The sequence below is a fragment of the Anarrhichthys ocellatus genome, unplaced genomic scaffold (assembly GCF_004355925.1).
Source record: "Anarrhichthys ocellatus isolate YVR2014 unplaced genomic scaffold, GSC_Weel_1.0 scaffold11, whole genome shotgun sequence".
Lineage (NCBI taxonomy): Eukaryota > Metazoa > Chordata > Actinopteri > Perciformes > Anarhichadidae > Anarrhichthys > Anarrhichthys ocellatus.
In genome coordinates, this window is record NW_022280041.1 from 3156716 (window position 1) to 3174455 (window position 17740).

The 17740-nt window shown below is 42.2% G+C and overlaps 1 protein-coding gene across 2 annotated transcripts; it reads right to left on the reverse strand.

The window, feature by feature from the left end:
* Nucleotides 1-3599: 3599 nt before the first annotated feature.
* Nucleotides 3600-16226, reverse strand: kcnj10a (potassium inwardly rectifying channel subfamily J member 10a). 2 transcript variants are annotated; one of them, XM_031851290.1, is made up of 7 exons: nt 15685-16226; nt 15495-15583; nt 9980-10372; nt 9526-9737; nt 9080-9211; nt 8438-8615; nt 3600-5686 (listed from the first exon to the last, which is right to left on the reverse strand). In XM_031851290.1, exons 3-7 carry the CDS (start codon nt 10362-10364, stop codon nt 5289-5291), a joined length of 1305 nt encoding a protein of 434 aa, XP_031707150.1. In that variant the 5' UTR covers nt 10365-10372; nt 15495-15583; nt 15685-16226; the 3' UTR covers nt 3600-5288. The 2 variants fall into 2 exon arrangements, with proteins under 2 accessions (XP_031707150.1, XP_031707149.1); XM_031851289.1 differs by having other exon boundaries at nt 15495-16226.
* Between the last annotated feature and the right edge of the window lie 1514 nt (nt 16227-17740).

Here is a 17740-nt window from a genome sequence, read left to right on the forward strand (position 1 = left end):
TATCGAAAACAAAAGCTCAAACAGAAGATATTAGTTACGTCACAATACACCTGAGAACATGATTGCCACAAATGCTGATAAAAGCAAATAATCTAAACCAGGAAGTGTAACAATCAAAATTAATCATTAAATTGAAAAAGGATGTCTTATAAAATAGTCCTGGGAAAAGTTGTGTGAGAGGAGATTTCTTAAAATACTATTATTTTATAAAAATCATTTTTAAATGAAACAGACGATCTACCGTGGTGTAAATAATATTTAGTACATCACAAACACAGCTTAAGACTATTTAAAACTTACCTTCAACAATGAGTTTGTGGGTCTCCTTTGAGCTTTCGTATTCAGAATTTACGAATGAGAATGTATAGATGCCACTGTCTGTCTCAGTGAGTTTGTTGATACACAAGGACTGGTCACTTGGATTATAATCCACTTTGCCTTTGTACTTGGCTGTGATGTTTTTTGCTAAAGCAATAGCATCCTTATTAAAAAACCACGTAGGTTGATGATGTGGTGGTGATTCTTCAACTTGTAAACACATTGAACCGTTTTTCTCCCGGTAATGCGTCGTTGGTGGGTCCTTTGCCGTCATCCCTGACAGGAAACAATACATGATATAAGAAGAAAGTTATATGAAGCAATAATATAAATATCCTAAGATACATGTCATGAGCATTGACGGGTTTTATTCTTTAGCAAGACGAACACTGATGTTAGTTCAGCTTTCTCTTCTTCCTCCTAATGTAAGAAACCATCAAGACTATAAGCAAGCAATCGTAAGTCATGCAATGAAAGCTTATGTTGCAGCAGGGCGCACTGTAACGCACCAGCAGTACTCTGATTACCACTTAAAGAAGTAAAATCTCAGTATATGAAATAAAACGAGATAAGAAGAAGTACACAAAATGTCTTTGTTACACTGCATGAGAGCCAGGAGCAAGAAGGCAAAGTTAATGAATTTAATGACCTAAAAAGGAACTTTACAACATAACTCCAAAAATAAATACATTTCCTACATTAACTTAAAGAGACCTACTGCATATGGAAAATAGCACCTTACTGCATTAAACATAGTATTACAGCCGGTTTATCAGCCTCATATAAATAGGTACAAATAGATCAACTGGTTCTAACATTTAAACATGCAAATGTTAATACATTTTTTATTCATTTTACCTGCAATCATCCAACAGCTCAGAAGAAGAAGAAGAAGAAGAAGCATCTTCAATCTACTCAAAGTTCTTGACAAACTCTGTAGATCATGTAAAGTGCGTTTCCTGTTGACGAGTTCAGCAGCACTGACAGCAGGTGTCCTCCTTCAGAGGCCCGGAAGTGGAACACAAATACCTTGTTTCAATTCAACCCACACATCGCCTAAGAGCAAACACCGTAAAATGAATGCTGCTCTGTTTATTCACAGTCTTATCTGTGAATAAACACAGACTGATTTTTTTTTATTATGAATTTTTAAGATGTCTTGAAGTGCATAACAAGCCGCCAAACTGACATCTATGCTATCTGTGTCATAGCTTTTTGTTTAATTCTCAATTCCATCACATAAACTATAAGGCCAAACCTTAACACTGCCATCAGTCTGTCGCTGGCCCACAAAAGGAGTCAAGTCAAGTCACAATCGCTGATTCAACCTAACAGAGATCGCAGCGACATTTGTTTTTTGTTTAAGACATACTTTGAAGTACGAACGCCATAATTGCCTTTCACCATTATCTGTACAAAAACAGTATGCATACATAGAAGTGTACTGTAATGGCTGAATTACAGGTTAAAAAAAATTGCCTGCTGAGGAAATGTGGCTGTAGTTTTACTTATGGAAACTACAGCCAAACAATACACCTGCAACATTTAGCCTGCACTACAGTAATGTACCATCATGGTGACCAAAGTACCATTATCTACTATTGAAAACTATGATTCTATGATTAAACTCTGCAGGGCTGGACATTAGCACTTGCCCGGGGCAAGTAAAGTCAAATCTGTGTTGAAATCAACAGGAGAGCTAGCTAAAGTTAGCCGTTAGCAGCCGGTGGGAATGTATTCATGTAAAATTGAAACTTGAATAAATACAGTAGTTTGAATGAGATGTTTTCACAGCAACAATTAGATATTAGAGAGGGAATTATGACCTGTTTAACTTCCTAACACTAGCTCTCAGCAGTTCATAATACATAATTAAAACTATTAACGCCGAGCTTGTGAAGAAAGCAACCAGAGTGAGTGGTTGTACGAACAGGAAGCACCAACCAAGACGGTATTACGGGATTTTATGTATTTTCTGTCGGGTTTGAATGAAGTGCGTTTTACAATTACTTATTACATCTTAGCAATGTTTCATCCTGGCAAAAATATTTGAACCCGGACAATATTGTAAAAGGAAAATGGTTGCAGTCTACTGTTGACGTAATATGAAAAACAATTATTTTACCCCAGTTAATATGAATTTAACAAATTACCTAAATACCAAGATCATAGAAATAAGGTCCCTTAAAAACAGACTCCTTTAAAGTAAGTATCATTACTCAAACATATAAATAAACTTCACCAATTAGCAAAACAAATTGAAACTAAACTATCAGTACACTTGCAAACGAGACTGTCCTTGTTGAACAAACATATACACATACATATACAAACATATACTTATTACTTATTATATTAATAAACTAAACACTCTGCCGTCAACATACAACTAGTTACACTGTAGCTACAAGAGTACACACATTCACAAGCAGAGTAAAGCATGCTTCACAGCGGCAGTACACTCCTCTTCACTGAAACAGGGTAAAGACACTTACACTTACGTTTTCATCCTCAGGAGGGAGTTTCTTACCGTTACACGAGCTACTGCCGCTAGCTGATGCTAGTCATGCACTTCCTTGTCGCTCCTCGGCGCGTCGGCCCGCCCTCCATGCGTCTGTTCCTCACCTGGTGCCAATCACGACAGGTGTCCCTCACTGGCCACCGTATTGACCAATGAAAAGGAAGAGTTGAAACTGAAGGCGTAATCTGTGGTTCTTATTTTAGTTATCCTGAAATATTCTCCTCTGGTATTAGATAGAACCGAATTACCATTTATTTAAAATGTATCATATCATTTTAATCCACTCTGAGTTATTTCTAAGTTTTACCTTACTTTATTTATATGACTGTAATCAATTAGCCTACATAGATAGATAGATAGATAGATAGATGGATGGATGGATGGATGGATGGATAGATAGATAGATAGATGGATAGAACACTATGATTATTATTAAAAATATCTGCAATATATTTCTAGAGGCCAACCTTTTGAGTTTCACATTTCGTTAAACTAACTTGTGCATTCGTTTACTAAATTACTGGTCCTCTTAACATTGGTTAACCCTAATATAAATAAAAATAAGTGAAATTAAATGAATTTAAAGCTTCATAAAATGAAATACTCTATAATTCATAAGTCATCATCAACATGTTAAGTGGGATGAGATGATTTAAAAACACCACGTTGGTGATGTTTCAGGTCTTTCATCTTCCATAAAGTGTATTCCACTGGAGGCAATTCAAACAGCATCATTTAGTTTCATGCACACACATATAGACATGTTGTAAATGACAGGCTACATTTATTAAAACAGCCACTTAGAAAGTGCTTACTTATCAAGTTAGACCAAAGTGAGTGATCCACATACAGTATACAGAAGGCTTTACAGTATAAACACGCACAACCTCTCAGCACACATTGATTCTGAAATATGTTCAGTTATTTTCAATAGTTTCCATTGGGCTCGTCTGGAGCAGCAGATGATTTCATTTTGAACACTTAATCTCCACCAAGAGCACACATTTATCACAGATCATGATGCATATTACTGGTTTTAATAACATGCGTCGTTGGCCATTCAAACAAAAACAATTTTAAGAATAGAAAAAGGTCTTCCTAATCTTTGTCTCATTTTTTGTCCTCAAGGAACAAGTTCCACTATTTGATTTCATTTTGATGCGTCTGTCGCCATTTCAATATAGAATAAAAGGAGAAAAATATAATTTTTATCCAAATGTATGTACTTATCCAATACAAAAAGGCTGTTGATTAGACACACATTGGCACTTTCATAACCAATGTTTGGAGGAACTGACGGCAGTAAAAAGACGGGAACACTGTACTTAAAAGAAATAACATTGTGCATCGACGATATGGGATGTTGAAAATGCAGAGTGGTGTATCAAATGCCAGGACGTACAGTTATGAACAATATCGGAAAAACATATTTTTATACACTGTACAGAGGTACATTATCACACACATGCTGTACATAAGAGAGTTCACAAAAAGGCTCATACAAACACGATTTAACTCATTTTCAGGCATAACAACGCACACTCACACTCACACTCACAAACATAATCACAAGATGTAATCATTTATTAGAGTGCATTAAGTATAAGAGTTAGTTCAGTTATTCCCCTTGTGTGAAATGCCACGTTTCTGTCAAGTTAAAGTGCTTTTAGTAATATTACTAAATATATTTTCCCCCAATAAACAAGAAAAGACATTCATATGAAAGAGCTGAATATTTTGCAGGTGCAACAAGTAATGATGCTGTTAAAGACTATTGGGTGCATAAAATATTATAAAATCCCTCATTAAAAATATAATGTGGTTCCAGTTTTCTCGCCACCTTTTGCAGGTATTTTGTTAATTTAAAAAAAAAGCAAAAAAAAAAAAACACAGTACTGTGATTCAGTGATTAGCTAGACGTTCAGACGTTTAACTACACTGAAAAAAAATCGTATCAAGTCAATTTTTCTGTAGTTGAGTTCTTATTTTCTTATAACAGAAATAGAAATCAACTTTTTCCATTTCTGAAATCAGGTTAACTTTTCGTATTCCTTCTAGGTTGAAGGAAAAGTTCGTTACTAGAAAAGTCTTGAAATAGGTTGATTTCTATTGGAATTAGATTTTGTTATTACTAAAAACCCTATAGGGCTAAATCATAGACATATATGACCCGATAAGATGTGTCTCTACGGACGACTTGCTGTACATTTGTACATGTTGGGTTTGTAACTTGCTCCCTTTGAAGTGATACAGTTCAGTAGGCCTACAGTATATAGCCCACAGTCTTGTGGTTCCAGGTGTCTCTCTCTCATATCCGCAGGCTGAGGGTTTTGCGTACAAGTGGGGGAGGTGTTTTTTGTGAGCAGCTTGTTTCTTTTCTTCCTGCTTATATCTTGTATGACTTTCACATCAGCTTTCCGTTACCACTTCCTGTTACTTCTCTTTTACCTCAGACATTACTAATACGCACACTGTGAGGGCTGCGCCCCCTTTCTCGCCCCTTCTCCTCCCCCCTGTAGTTCTCCTCCAGTCGCATCTTCTCTGGGTCCATCCCAGCCTCCTTGCCTCTGTGGCCACGAGACGCCTGCGACGGCGGGCTCGGTGGCAAGGCCTGCTTGAAGAGCGGTGGGGTTTTAGTTTTGGCCACTTTGTCAAAGAAGGTGAAATCGGCCACATATTTCCCGGAGGGGGACAGGGAGACGACGGGGGGGAACTCGTAGCCCCAGAGAATCTCATCCGGAAGGTAGGATGTTCGGACCTGACAGGTGGCGGAGGTCGGCTCAACCGTGGCGCTCATGATCACTAGCAGCTCAAAGTCAGCCACTTCCGGGTCTGTCCAGCCACCACCTGGAGGACAGAGGAAACCTGGGGTTCAACGACAATCTTAAAAAACTACCATTTTCCAAAGCAAGCCATATGTTTTATATAAGTTTTCTTACAGAAAAGCTGCTGGGAAATTGATTATCCATCACAAAAAAAGTGAGAAATTCAGAGCGTAATTATAGCAGCATACAGCTATTATCGCTGCTCTGCACTGAGTTCGTACGGTGGTTAGCGCTGATAATGCCATCCCGACCTACGCCATCATTGCAGGAAGCGTTACGCCCAACCTCCGGTCAGTAAACGCTGTTACTCCTGTCAGCACTGTTGCCGTTGTTTGCGCTGTTAGACAGTCACGTATGTGGCGAAGGAAAGACACACACGCGAACATGCACACACATCCTGAAATTTCCAAAACATAAAAACTCCCCACTCACTGACTGATTCAAAAAACACTTGACCGGATCTCACACACAAACACACACACACACTTACAGAACTCATTCCAGCATGTTGAACACACAAACACACACGCATAGTAAAAACTGCCACCTGTTGGAAACATTACAATCATAAATATCACATATATTTAAAAAAATAATATATATATATATATATATATATATATACATATATATCCTTCTCATTCATTGACACACAAACCCAATAGCACAAAGGACACGCTAGCCGACTCCTGCACTCAAACAAAGCACACACCTGCATCAACAGGCTGCACTCAGAATGCCGACTCTGTCATCTGTCTAAACAGTCCTTCCCCTAACCCAGACCCAGTGACGCTCCCACCAGGGAAAAAAACACCAGGTTTCGCAACCGCTCGTACTCCCTGCCACAAAACTTGGTCGAGGGATTCTCTTTATTGGGCGGTGCAAAGGGCTCCAACTGCATTGATGTAGTGATCTTAACCAGCTGCATGGCTAGGGATGCTGCTGCTGCTGCACGGGTTAACATGAAATATGGCGCAGACATTCATGGCCCCCCCCCCCCCTCAGGATGAATTGTAATAACTTTGGTCATCTTTACTTTTCACGTGACGCCAATATTAGGTCAAAATTTTGCCCTGTACTGTGGTTTATGTGCAAAACTGACGACACTTCCATCAGCCTCAGCTGTGCATTTTTGTGCTAATAAGCAAATGTAAGCATGCTGAAATGTAAAACTTAGCTGCGGAACATAGTAAGCATTATACCTGCTAAACTCACAGTCACATAATGCCATAAAGAGTCACACACTGTTGCACTGGAAGCCAGTTTTCAATGTTCTTATCGGAGCAGTTTCCTGCTGAAGATCCCTTAAATGTGGTACATGTTGAGAACATAAAGCAGGCTTAGCAGGAAGCTTTAAAGCTCTGTTCAAAGAACCAGCACAAAAGCGTGCTCAGTCATGAGTATTATCATGGAAGTATGCCCAAGACTTTTCAAAATGTCCGTAAGAGACAGCCACCCATTCATCCATGATCTAGTCATCATGTGCAGAACCGCACATTTCCTTAACATTCACCTGTTGAGGAAATGAACAACACGATGTTCTGTGTAACACATACGGCACATTTGCGTCAATAAGAGGTTCTTACATCTGCAAGTCAAAGTCAAGATAATAAGGTGTTCGTCTTTATGCCACTTTTTATGTGATGGGTGCTTTTACGGCCTGGATATATGCAACGCGAACGAGCCAGATGAAAGAACACTGGGGACCTGGCAACAAAAACTGACTACTGTTACAGTAGGTATTTAGAACAGGGAATACTGTAGTACTATGGACAGTATTATCTGTAATTTAATCCCTTAAATATGTCTCCAGTTGAAATTACTGCTGGAGGGGAGGTAATGACGGCTAAAACAAAACATAAGGTTGAAGTTAAATGGCAGAGCAAAAAGGCATCTAGGACATAAGGAAAGGAAAGTAACTGATAACGTACAAAACCAGGTGTGTCAAGTGAGGCCAAGGAAATAAGAAGTCCGCAGTTAAGAAGTGGTGTGAGTGTAAATAACGTCGCAATCACAGTCCATCAGTACTGATGCCTTTGTGGTTTCCAGTGCTGAGAGGACTGCGCTGCTGTAAGTGGATCTGTGCAGGCTTCGTGTCAGCACCCCAGACTGTACAGCATTGTGCTCTAATGAGGGGTGTCTCTGCCGGTCTCTCTCACACACATTCCAGCCAAAGAAACCATCTCCTCCGGTGCCAAACCGGCCCAACTCTGGACAGTTATAGAGGCAGCCAAAAACGCAGCACATGACCGTAAATACCAATACACCTACATACACATACCTACTGAATGTACATACAGTTATTCTCAACAGACATAAGAAGGTTTTGTTTCAAATAAAGACATCTCATAAAATATATAACGCCTTTTGCCAATTAAGGATTGCTTGTAAATTACTGAATACAATTTTTTAAATGTAATTATCGAAGAAGTTTTCTTCTTGATATTTGTGTATCAAACCAAGCAGCAACCTCCTGTGCCACTTCAGGCTTGCTTCAAAAGTGAGTCAATCCCCATAGACCCCCATGTTAAGATGCCCGACTTTACAGCAGAAATAAACATGTTTACAGCCTGGTACAAAAAACGGATTGAATTCATTCATGGCCACTATGTGGGAGATAATGTTTTGTATGAGTCACCCATTTAAATTCTGTTAGGGCGTAAAGTTAGATATATCTCAGTGCCTGTTTTGAGTGACAGGTGGGTGCCGTCTTAGATCGCTATGCTAGCTGTCTCCTCTGATGCGTCACCTCAACCAAAGATCCACAGCCTACCTTTTGCTGCCCAGGCCCTGAGGGGGCTGTTGTCGTCGATGATGTGGTAGAAAGTCAGGGGGATGATGAGGAAGGGGCTGTCGCTGGATGTGTCCACCTGGAAGGGCACGTTGCGCTGGTCCAGCCGCACCGTCTCGCCCTCCTTGGTCAGCGACGTCTGAAGCAACTTCCCCGTCACCTGGGAGCCAAGATGGAGTCAGTAAATGTAGCCAAGAGGTTGCAGAAGGCATCCTGTAACCAAAAGGCTCCAGGTTTAATACCTGCCAATATCTTCATCAAAGGCAATGTGTCCTTGAGCATGGCAAAATTCTTACCAATCAGGTTATTAAGCAAGCACTCTACTCGACATTATAGCAGTCCCTTTAAAAGAGCTTATGGTTCTCATGAAGGCTTTTCTAGTGATTTCCTTTATTGCATGGGCTTCCAGGTAAGACTGTATGTCAGGGGGTTCATACCCATCATGGGATTGCATCCAAACAAATGCTGTGCAGAGCAAGTGGAATCAATAATAAAGCGCTTCAAACGCATTAACAAAGATACAAGACCGACATCAAACAGTAGGCGTCTCAGGTTGTAATTACATCTGATGAGAGGCACAAAACTGCAGTATGAATGAATCATACCCAAAAGCGACTTGCATACCTGGCATCCTAACAGCAGGCTTTTGCGCATGTTGGCCACTCGGATCATGAGGCAGGGCCGACCCTCGTGAGTTGACACGACAGCGTGTTGACTAAACTTCACTGTCTCGCCTCTCTTCTTGGGACGAGCGACCTACAAGAGGAGGGAAACATGTCATAGTTGGTAGAAATGGTTCTTGTTACTACGTACTGTAAACAGGGGGGAACTCTGATTTCCTCTTTCTCTGTTCAAGATAAGTGAGGAGATAACCTTGCTTTTGACAGATTACAGTTACCTAGAAGTCGATTGCTGAAAACAGTGACAGCTGTAGTGATACAGGATGGGTAAAGGAAGGACGTATTAAGATGAGGGGGGTCTGAGGAACCAGCCAATGAACTGCAACGTCCCAACTCAACTATCCAACTGAGACTCTTTGTTTTGGGTAACAAAGACTAAAACATGACTACCTTTGCAAGGAAAGTGCCGGTGATGAAGATCTCCATCACCATGGTGATGACCAGCTGAAAGATGAGCAGGACAATGGCGCCGGGACACTCCTCGGTGATGCACCGGAAGCCGTAGCCAATTGTGGTCTGAGACTCCAGAGAGAAGAGGAAGGCTCCCGTCAGGGTCTTCACCTCCATTACGCATGGAGTATGGTTGGAGGGGGGGTCAAACTCTGGAGGAAGAGAGGAAGAATAAAGGATCTACGGTTTGGGGGTTGTAAACTAATTATCAAGGAACATTGTGTTCCCTGTTCTGCCAGATCTTTCTCACGCTCTTTCTGCAATGTAAAACTGTATGCCTGTGTCTTTCTTGTTAACTCATTCACAAAAAAGTGCTTGTGCTTCATGAGTCCTTTTTTACAAACAGCCAAAGGACACAGACAAAGCTCCATCCTCCTCCCTCGCTCCTCCTTACCCAGGAGATCTCCATGCACCAATGCCACCAGGTACCAAAGCACTCCGAACACGAACCAGGTCCCAGCGAAGGTGGCGGAGAAGAGGAAGAACTTGTAGCGCCACTGCATGTCTAGGAAAGTCGTCCAGAGGTCTCGGAGGTACAACGCCCCTCGCCCGCTTACATGCTCGATGCGTACATTACTTCGCCCGTCTTTCGAGAGGACGCGGCGCCTCCTTCGCAGAGCGCAGGGCCCTGCAGCTCCCGTTCCTGCTCCACCTGCACCAGCACCTCCGGTCCCACCTGTGGAGCCCAGCAGGGGCTTGGTGATGTCAGTCTGCGTCTGGGAGTGGCACACTTTCTGAGGAGAGGAGCCTTCAGAGGAGGGCTGAGTGGCTGAGGTCATGGCCGGTGCTACAGAGGGGTCGGAGACGGAGACAACAGGAGGTGAGGAGAAGAAGAAAAGTGGGTAAAACCGGTGTGCATTAAAAAAAAAGAAAGGTGAGATGGCGAGAAGAAAAGGGCATAGGTTGTATGGGCAGTAAGATTAAGTGAACAGCAGGGGTGAGTCGAAATGAAAAGGTGCAGGATGTGTGAAAAAGGACAAAAGAGAGAACATAGTGAACCACATGAATGAGAAAAATGACAGAGTGGAACATTTGGGAAGAGAGGGAGATGACGATGAAGAGAGAAGAAGAGGAAGGGGATTAGAAGCACATTTTTCAACTGGGCAGTGTTGCGGCTATCCACGGTGGTCCATTAAAGCCCCTCTTTTCCTTTCAATTGAGGCAGCTGGCCTTGTCAAAATAAAAGCCTCCTTTCAGCGTGAAGGCACAGCTGCTCTTTCACATTAAAAGCGTGATAGTGCCGGCTCATTCGCGTGTCGGTTGCACAAGAGGGCTACTGAATTGAGATGAGGAGACACCAGTGACTGTTATTCCACATGAAAAGGATGAGGAGGAGAGTCTTTAGATTTCAATCAAGGACGCCGAGGTCTTCTGCTGGACAACCCTCTTCTATTTTGCTGAAAGCTGTTTTCAGACACAAGTTCAACCCTTCATTTTCTCAACACTTCTGAGAGAGTTAATTTATGCATCATTTGCAGCAGATGTGATAGAGAGATATGCACAATTTTGGAGTCAGACAAAGCTTTTGAGAGGATGTCCGCTGTGGGGAACTGTACAAAAAGTTGCCCATTGTGTATTTGTATTACTGTAGTTCATGGTTTAGGCCCCTTAGGTCCACTTAAAGGAAATCTCAATGCTGCCACCATGATATGTGCACTCGGCAACGTTCATAAATGGGTTGGGAACTTTAACCCCATCCAACACCTTTATGATGAACTGAAACGCCAGGTCTTGTCACCCACATCGGTGATTCTCTTGTGACTTAAATGGTTCCAAAATATTGTAGAAAACCTTCCTTGAAGATCCATGCAGCATATTTACACATTAGATGTTCATTAATGAAACACGTAAGTCCAAACACATTTGGAAACATATGTATATTGTACTTGTACTCCCATACAACTACACCATTACTCAAACTAAGTGCTTGTTGTCGTTTAACAAGTGTCAAGTGAATGCCTATATGTCAGACAATGGAGGTGTGATGCGGTGGGATGGATCTGTATGTAAGTGTCTGTCGGTCTCAAAGTGTCAGCAGTATATTAACAGAACAAGAAGTCCCCCACCCCACCCCCGGGTGCCATGGACACTTATTCTCGCTGTATGGGTTTTTCCTTGCTTCACCCTCATCAGGGCTGCAGTTTCTCCATATCCTTCTTTTTCCTTCCTTCTCTCTGGCTCACACTCACTGTTCACCAAATGGCCCCTTTTGTGTCAAACTGCCTCGGCTTTCCGAAGCGCAATACCACAAAAACCTAAAACAAAACCACACAAACAAAAGCCGAAGAAACACGACGATCTGATACACTCTGTCCTTCCTGACCCTTCTCTCTCTGCCCTCTCCATGCTGGAGCTCACACTGAGTGAATGAATAGAGATCTGTGTTGATGTCTGTGCTCTGAATACTAACATGTGGAGGGGGAGAGGGAGGCGGGGTCAAGAGGAGGCCCATGTGATTGGCCGTGTCCATCTCCAGCTGAACTCTGAACCCTGCGTGGCTCCTGCCTACACATACAGTAAACACACACTCGTGTATTGAACATATAGACCTTTTGAACAGTTCAAGCACAATACAATCCCATTGACTGTCCAAAGGAATGTTTGGTTTGCAGACTCAGGACTTTACACACAATAATACAGTAACTAGCAGTAATAATACAGTACTAATGCAGCCCTGCTCCACTATGTTCGCTAACTTTGTCTGCCTGTAATTTGTTTCTGGGCCGCTTGTGTACAGTGTGTTTATCAAAGCTTTTCCACGGGAACACGGCAGCCGTGTTTGACTGTAAACGAGTTTGATGAGAGCGGTGAGACTGAACTAAAACAATAAGTTGAAAGATGCTTAAAACTTTGTCACAACAAAAAAATCCAGAATATTTAACAGTATCTACAGTCACTACCCTTATAAGCTATACAAAGCAAGTTATATCGATATTAGTAGAGGCAAAACAAGTATCAGACTCGCTGACAGCAATATGGATTCCCTCTCTTTCTGAAATGACTTTTTCCACACTCAAGGTCAGGATCTCTTCCTCTCCTTCCCTCTGTCCTGTGCGCACAACAATCCTTTGTTTTCGAGGAGATGAAAGGGACAAAAGCCACCATTGAAAAATACAACTGGGTGAGCGAGTGAGTGAAAGAGAGAGCACGTTAGCCAGGGAGAGGAGAGCGGTACGGAGGGTTAAAGTTTTCATGTGTGTGTGTGTGTGTGTGTGACTGCGTTTGATCGTGTGTGAGTATGCGGTGCGTGACATCGTGAGGGGGAAGAAGGGAGAGAATAATTGGTTTTGAGGGGAGGATTGAGAGAGAATTGAGCATCGAGTGACAAAGGGAGTGAAAGAGGAAGAGGGAGGGAAATGGATGGCGAGAGAGAGAGAGGAAGGGGTATGTGAAGCGAAGGTGGAGGAAACAGATCGGTGACAAAAGACGGTCATTAGTATTCCAGAGGAGAGGGTAATCCCTTCCACTCTGTGGCCCTGTCCAGTGTCCACGGCCATAAAGAACCCCTAGCAGCCAGTACAGTGCACTGAAAAGACTCAATACAACACAAGCTGAATGGCTCCGACCACTGTCCGCACCCAAGCAGCCTCTGCACCCCTCTGAAAGGGCTGTCTAAACATCAACACAGGCCGTGCCAAGAAGGCATCTACTCCGCCAACACAAGACGTTAACACCACAAACTCCCCAGAGCCAAACTAAGCACCGCACATCGCCATGCAAATGAGCTGCTGTGGTGTCAGTGTGTCTTTATTTATGTAAGAGTGAATGATTTCAGACAGGCTCATTGAGAGACTGAGCCTCTTCTTCTTGCACTGCTTTTTTTTTTGTTCTATTTCCTTTTTTTTCTTTTCACTTCCGGTCTTTATGATTCAGCATAAACGACTGAACATTCACGGCCCTGATTGGTTCACACAGCCTACCGCCAATTCTCGAAAGGCGGGGACGCGTCACAGTGTATGTGCATGTGTGGGGTCGCTTACAAATTAGCTCAACTAGCTTGTTGCGGCGGTAGATTAGCTTGGTGTTTCTATTGCAACAACACCGATGTTTAACTTGATGATGCAGGTTATTGTTGTACATTTAAGAAACACAAACAATCACTAAACCAGTAGATATATTGCTCTGCATTACAGAGTCGGAGCACTTCCTTAATGGTTAAGGTCAATATTTAAACACTATTTATCATAACTGTCAGGTAGGTGACACCTAACTGTCTTGTGAAAACCACGTATCTCCAAAACAAAGTGACAAGGCTTTTTCAGAAAATCCGATGAGTTTTTCAATAGTTTATTTATTAAGAAGTAGAAGACTGAAAAAATCAAAAATAACCACATTTGGAGAGTCACAGTTTACACTGGAGAGCCTTTCATTTAAAGTAAAATCTGAATACCACTATCTAGAGATGGAATAGATAAATATGTATAAGTCTTCTTATACTGCGACACTCGGAAGGGCGAGATGCAATAATCAAATTGGGGATAACTATTGGGGCACACATTTCGGTGCCCCAAAAAGAGCTTGAGAGTTGAAATCCTGCCGTTCTCACCACTGCACACCTGACCAGTTGCTGCTTGGGAAAGGAGCAGGGGGAGAAGGTTTCAGATGCGGTTTGACGAATCCGAAAAACACTTTAGTTGACCTATACTAACACCTCAACATCCCACTAAATTGCATCTGATACTTGAAGGGAAAATAAAATCAAAGAAACAATTCATCCCCCCCCTAAATCAAGCAAGTACAGCGGCTGTAGTAGCTAAAACTTGATTATCTTGTATTTTGTAATCTGTGTATTCCACGTTGACATAATTTACCTTCGTGTGCACTTCAACAACAGGAAGTAAAAGTCATCAGTTGCGATGGTGATCAGACGTTTGTCTCAATGCGTGTGTGTGTGTGTGTCCCAACCTACCATCTAAATCTGAACACTTGGCCTCCGCTTCCTCGGCCCAGAATCAGTAGCCGAGGAGTTACGAGATTGAGGCAAATTAAACAGCAGAGAGCAGCGGTCGGCTGCAGGGCTGTGATTTAGGACTGACTTTTACCTTCTTCTTCCGATTCAGAGGTGACCAAAGCCCTGTGTCCCCCCCCCCCCCTGCTGTAAATCTGACCGCTCTGCTACTGTTGTGGTGCTGATGAGGATTCCTCAATGAGGACGTGTGATTCGTTTCGACCGAATGTTTCCGAGCCAACACTTTCAGTATAGACTCGGGAGTCAAAGCACCATCACACCTGTTCTTTCCACTATGTTTTGTACAAGCCCTCTCATTCTTTTATGCTACGAGTACTGTACGACAACTTCTAATGTTAACTGTCAATATTTATTAATCATGAGTTTCCGAGCAGGACAGGCTCAGGATGTTGAGACTTCGCTAAACGTTTCATTTAACGTTGAATTATTTTTGAATGCAAAACACCCACTGCAATATTAAATATTGTAGGACCAATTTGATAATATAGACCCAGATAATTCTGTGTAGCAGTCAGACATTTGATAGTGGAACCTCCTCTATTGTTACACACTTCTAGTATCCCTCCGCGCTGTAAACACAACACATTAGATGCAGCGAGACAGAGCACCTGAATGTTGACCTCAAGCCATGCATCAAGTCATGTTCAACGGCATGTTTCCTCTGATAATCCCAAAACACTTTTAAGAAGATTTAAGAAAAATCAGTGCTAACAACAGTGCCGTGTCGTAGGAAATTAACACGAAAAAGGAAGGAAAAGATAAGATAAATCCATAAAGAGACACACTTTGTACTGTTATACTAGGATGCCACTATACAGAATAATCTGTCAGATCTTCACATTATTTCTTTTAATCTTTGGTATCTTGATAAGTAGAAGAAAAGCAACAAAAGATAAGGATGAAAGACCTATTTTAAAACCTGTGTGTGTGTGTCTCTTACCTTTCTGTTGACTTGGAACAGAAGTTCACTTGGATTTAGTTTCACTGTCCAGCAGACATGTGAAAAAGACAGACAGCGCACAGTTCGATCTGTCGTGGAGGGAAGAAGGTTGAAAACAAGAGGAGAGAAGTTCACGGTTTTGAACGACACGCACTTGTTGACAGCCCGAGCATGTTTCTTTTCACAGCACCTCTCACGTTGACATCACATTGTTTGTGTTCTTTTTGCGGTCCCTCTACGTCGTTGTCATCCTATACATTTTAAGAAATAGAATTGCAAAAACAAACTCTTTGAAAAAAAACATGAAATAGCAAAAAGAGAGGCCCGGGTGAGGATAAACCGGCGGTGAGTCGGTGTCTCCCAGCACACTGGTACTGGCGGTGCCGGTTCTGGCTCACTGTTACTGGGTCATTATGTAATCAGATGAGCACAGTTCGCTCTCCGTCCTGCATGTGAAGCTGGAAGCCCCGTGTGTCCCGGGCAGAGGGAAGTAGCCTGTGCTGTCCACTCCTCCAGGACCCCCCCTGCATGCCTCTCTATATAAACCCAAAAGTCTTCAGACAGCCGCTGTATCACGACATTTTTAATTCATTAATTCAACTCTCCTCCCAGCTTCTCCTCATACCCTCCCTCCCCGTGTCTCTCCCTCACTGTACTCTATAAATGGGCCTCTTTGTTTGCGAAGGCCTCCTCCGCTGTTGCAGCCTTTGTCAACTTTCTCGTGTAAATGTTTGATGGTTATGAGATACAAGCCTGGAAGTTGTCGCACTGAAACGGAGGTATTTACAAATCAAAGCCGGGGAAGGGGGAAGAAAAAAGAAAACAGGGCTTCTTTCTTGTGCACTTGGCTACTTGCAGTTTTGCGTTGGCCAGTGCGCAGTGAATGGATAATACCGGTGCACTTCTGTGAGGCTGTGCCATGTCCGCCTGCGACGAGGGGCCGGGGGGGGGCTCTGTGGTGCACATGGTCCAGCTGTGAATGGATAGCGCGGGACGACCAGGACTAGTTTATCCAACAAGCATCACACTGAAACACTTGTCACTTTCACCTCTGAAGGAAAGAAGGAAGTGGTTACATGTATTACATTTACACGGCAGGTTCCGGTTCTTGTACTTGTACTCTCTACTTGTGCTCCACTTCCTTTCAGAGGGAACTATTGTGGGTTTTACTCCGCTGCATTTGTTTTTAGAGCTGCAGTTACTTTGCAGATTAAAATCTTGTGTGCGACACATTTGATCAACAAATAATATATGATGCACTTTTATACAACAGCATATATAAAGTATAATAATATAATATAAAGCAAATCAGCTCCACTCACTTCCACATGAATCCATGAGTAATAACAATACAATAACACATTCACATTAATACTCGGAAAGGTGCTTCTGTTTCTGATACTTTTACTTTGGTTACTTGGATTACATTTCGCTGATAATACTTGTGTACTTTTACTTGTAAGAGAGTATATTTTTTACAGTGGTAGTACTATTTTTTTCTTAAGTGAAGTACAGGGAAGTGTTGAGGTTAAATCTTAATGTTGACAGCAAGAGTGGTTGTGCAGGAATTTCTTCGATTTTGAGATGCACCTGCATTACAAATATTGGATGTGCGTTTATTTTTTATTTGCGTTTATTAAGTCCCGAGGTGCCAGGAGGGAATAAGTTCCCTTTTTACATTGAAAAACAACTGTGATCAGCCCAATTTAAAAAAAAAAAAGCCAGTTTATGTTGATTTCATTGGAATGTTTTTGCTCTTTTTGACACAAACATGTGGAAAAGAAGGCCAGATCGACTATTTGATTATAGGCTACAATTACATACGCTTTAAGTATAACATACACTGATACAAAAAAGTAAATGCTCCAACTCCCTGTAGAGTTAGTGTATGTCTCTGTAGGAGCCGCCTTTCTTATTCTAAAGAAAGTGAAAAGGGCAACCATTCAAAGCTTTCCTTATAACTTTGTTTTGACGGGAGTTCAATTTACCGAATGCCCAGATGAGAGTCTCCAGGTGGGGCTTCAGACGCATGAATCTGCAGCTGGGACGCGGCGCACAATAAACCCGGGCCCTGCACAGTCATCGGCCCGGCTGGTTTCACACGCACATCAATCTGCGGGGCTCCTCCAACATGCCAACATGGTGTTGTTCCTCCTCAGCACCCTCTGCTGTCCTGCAGAGTTTGGGGCTCCCCTTATCCGGAGTAACGGGGCCCTGCATCCATGGGGGCCCCACATTATACGAGT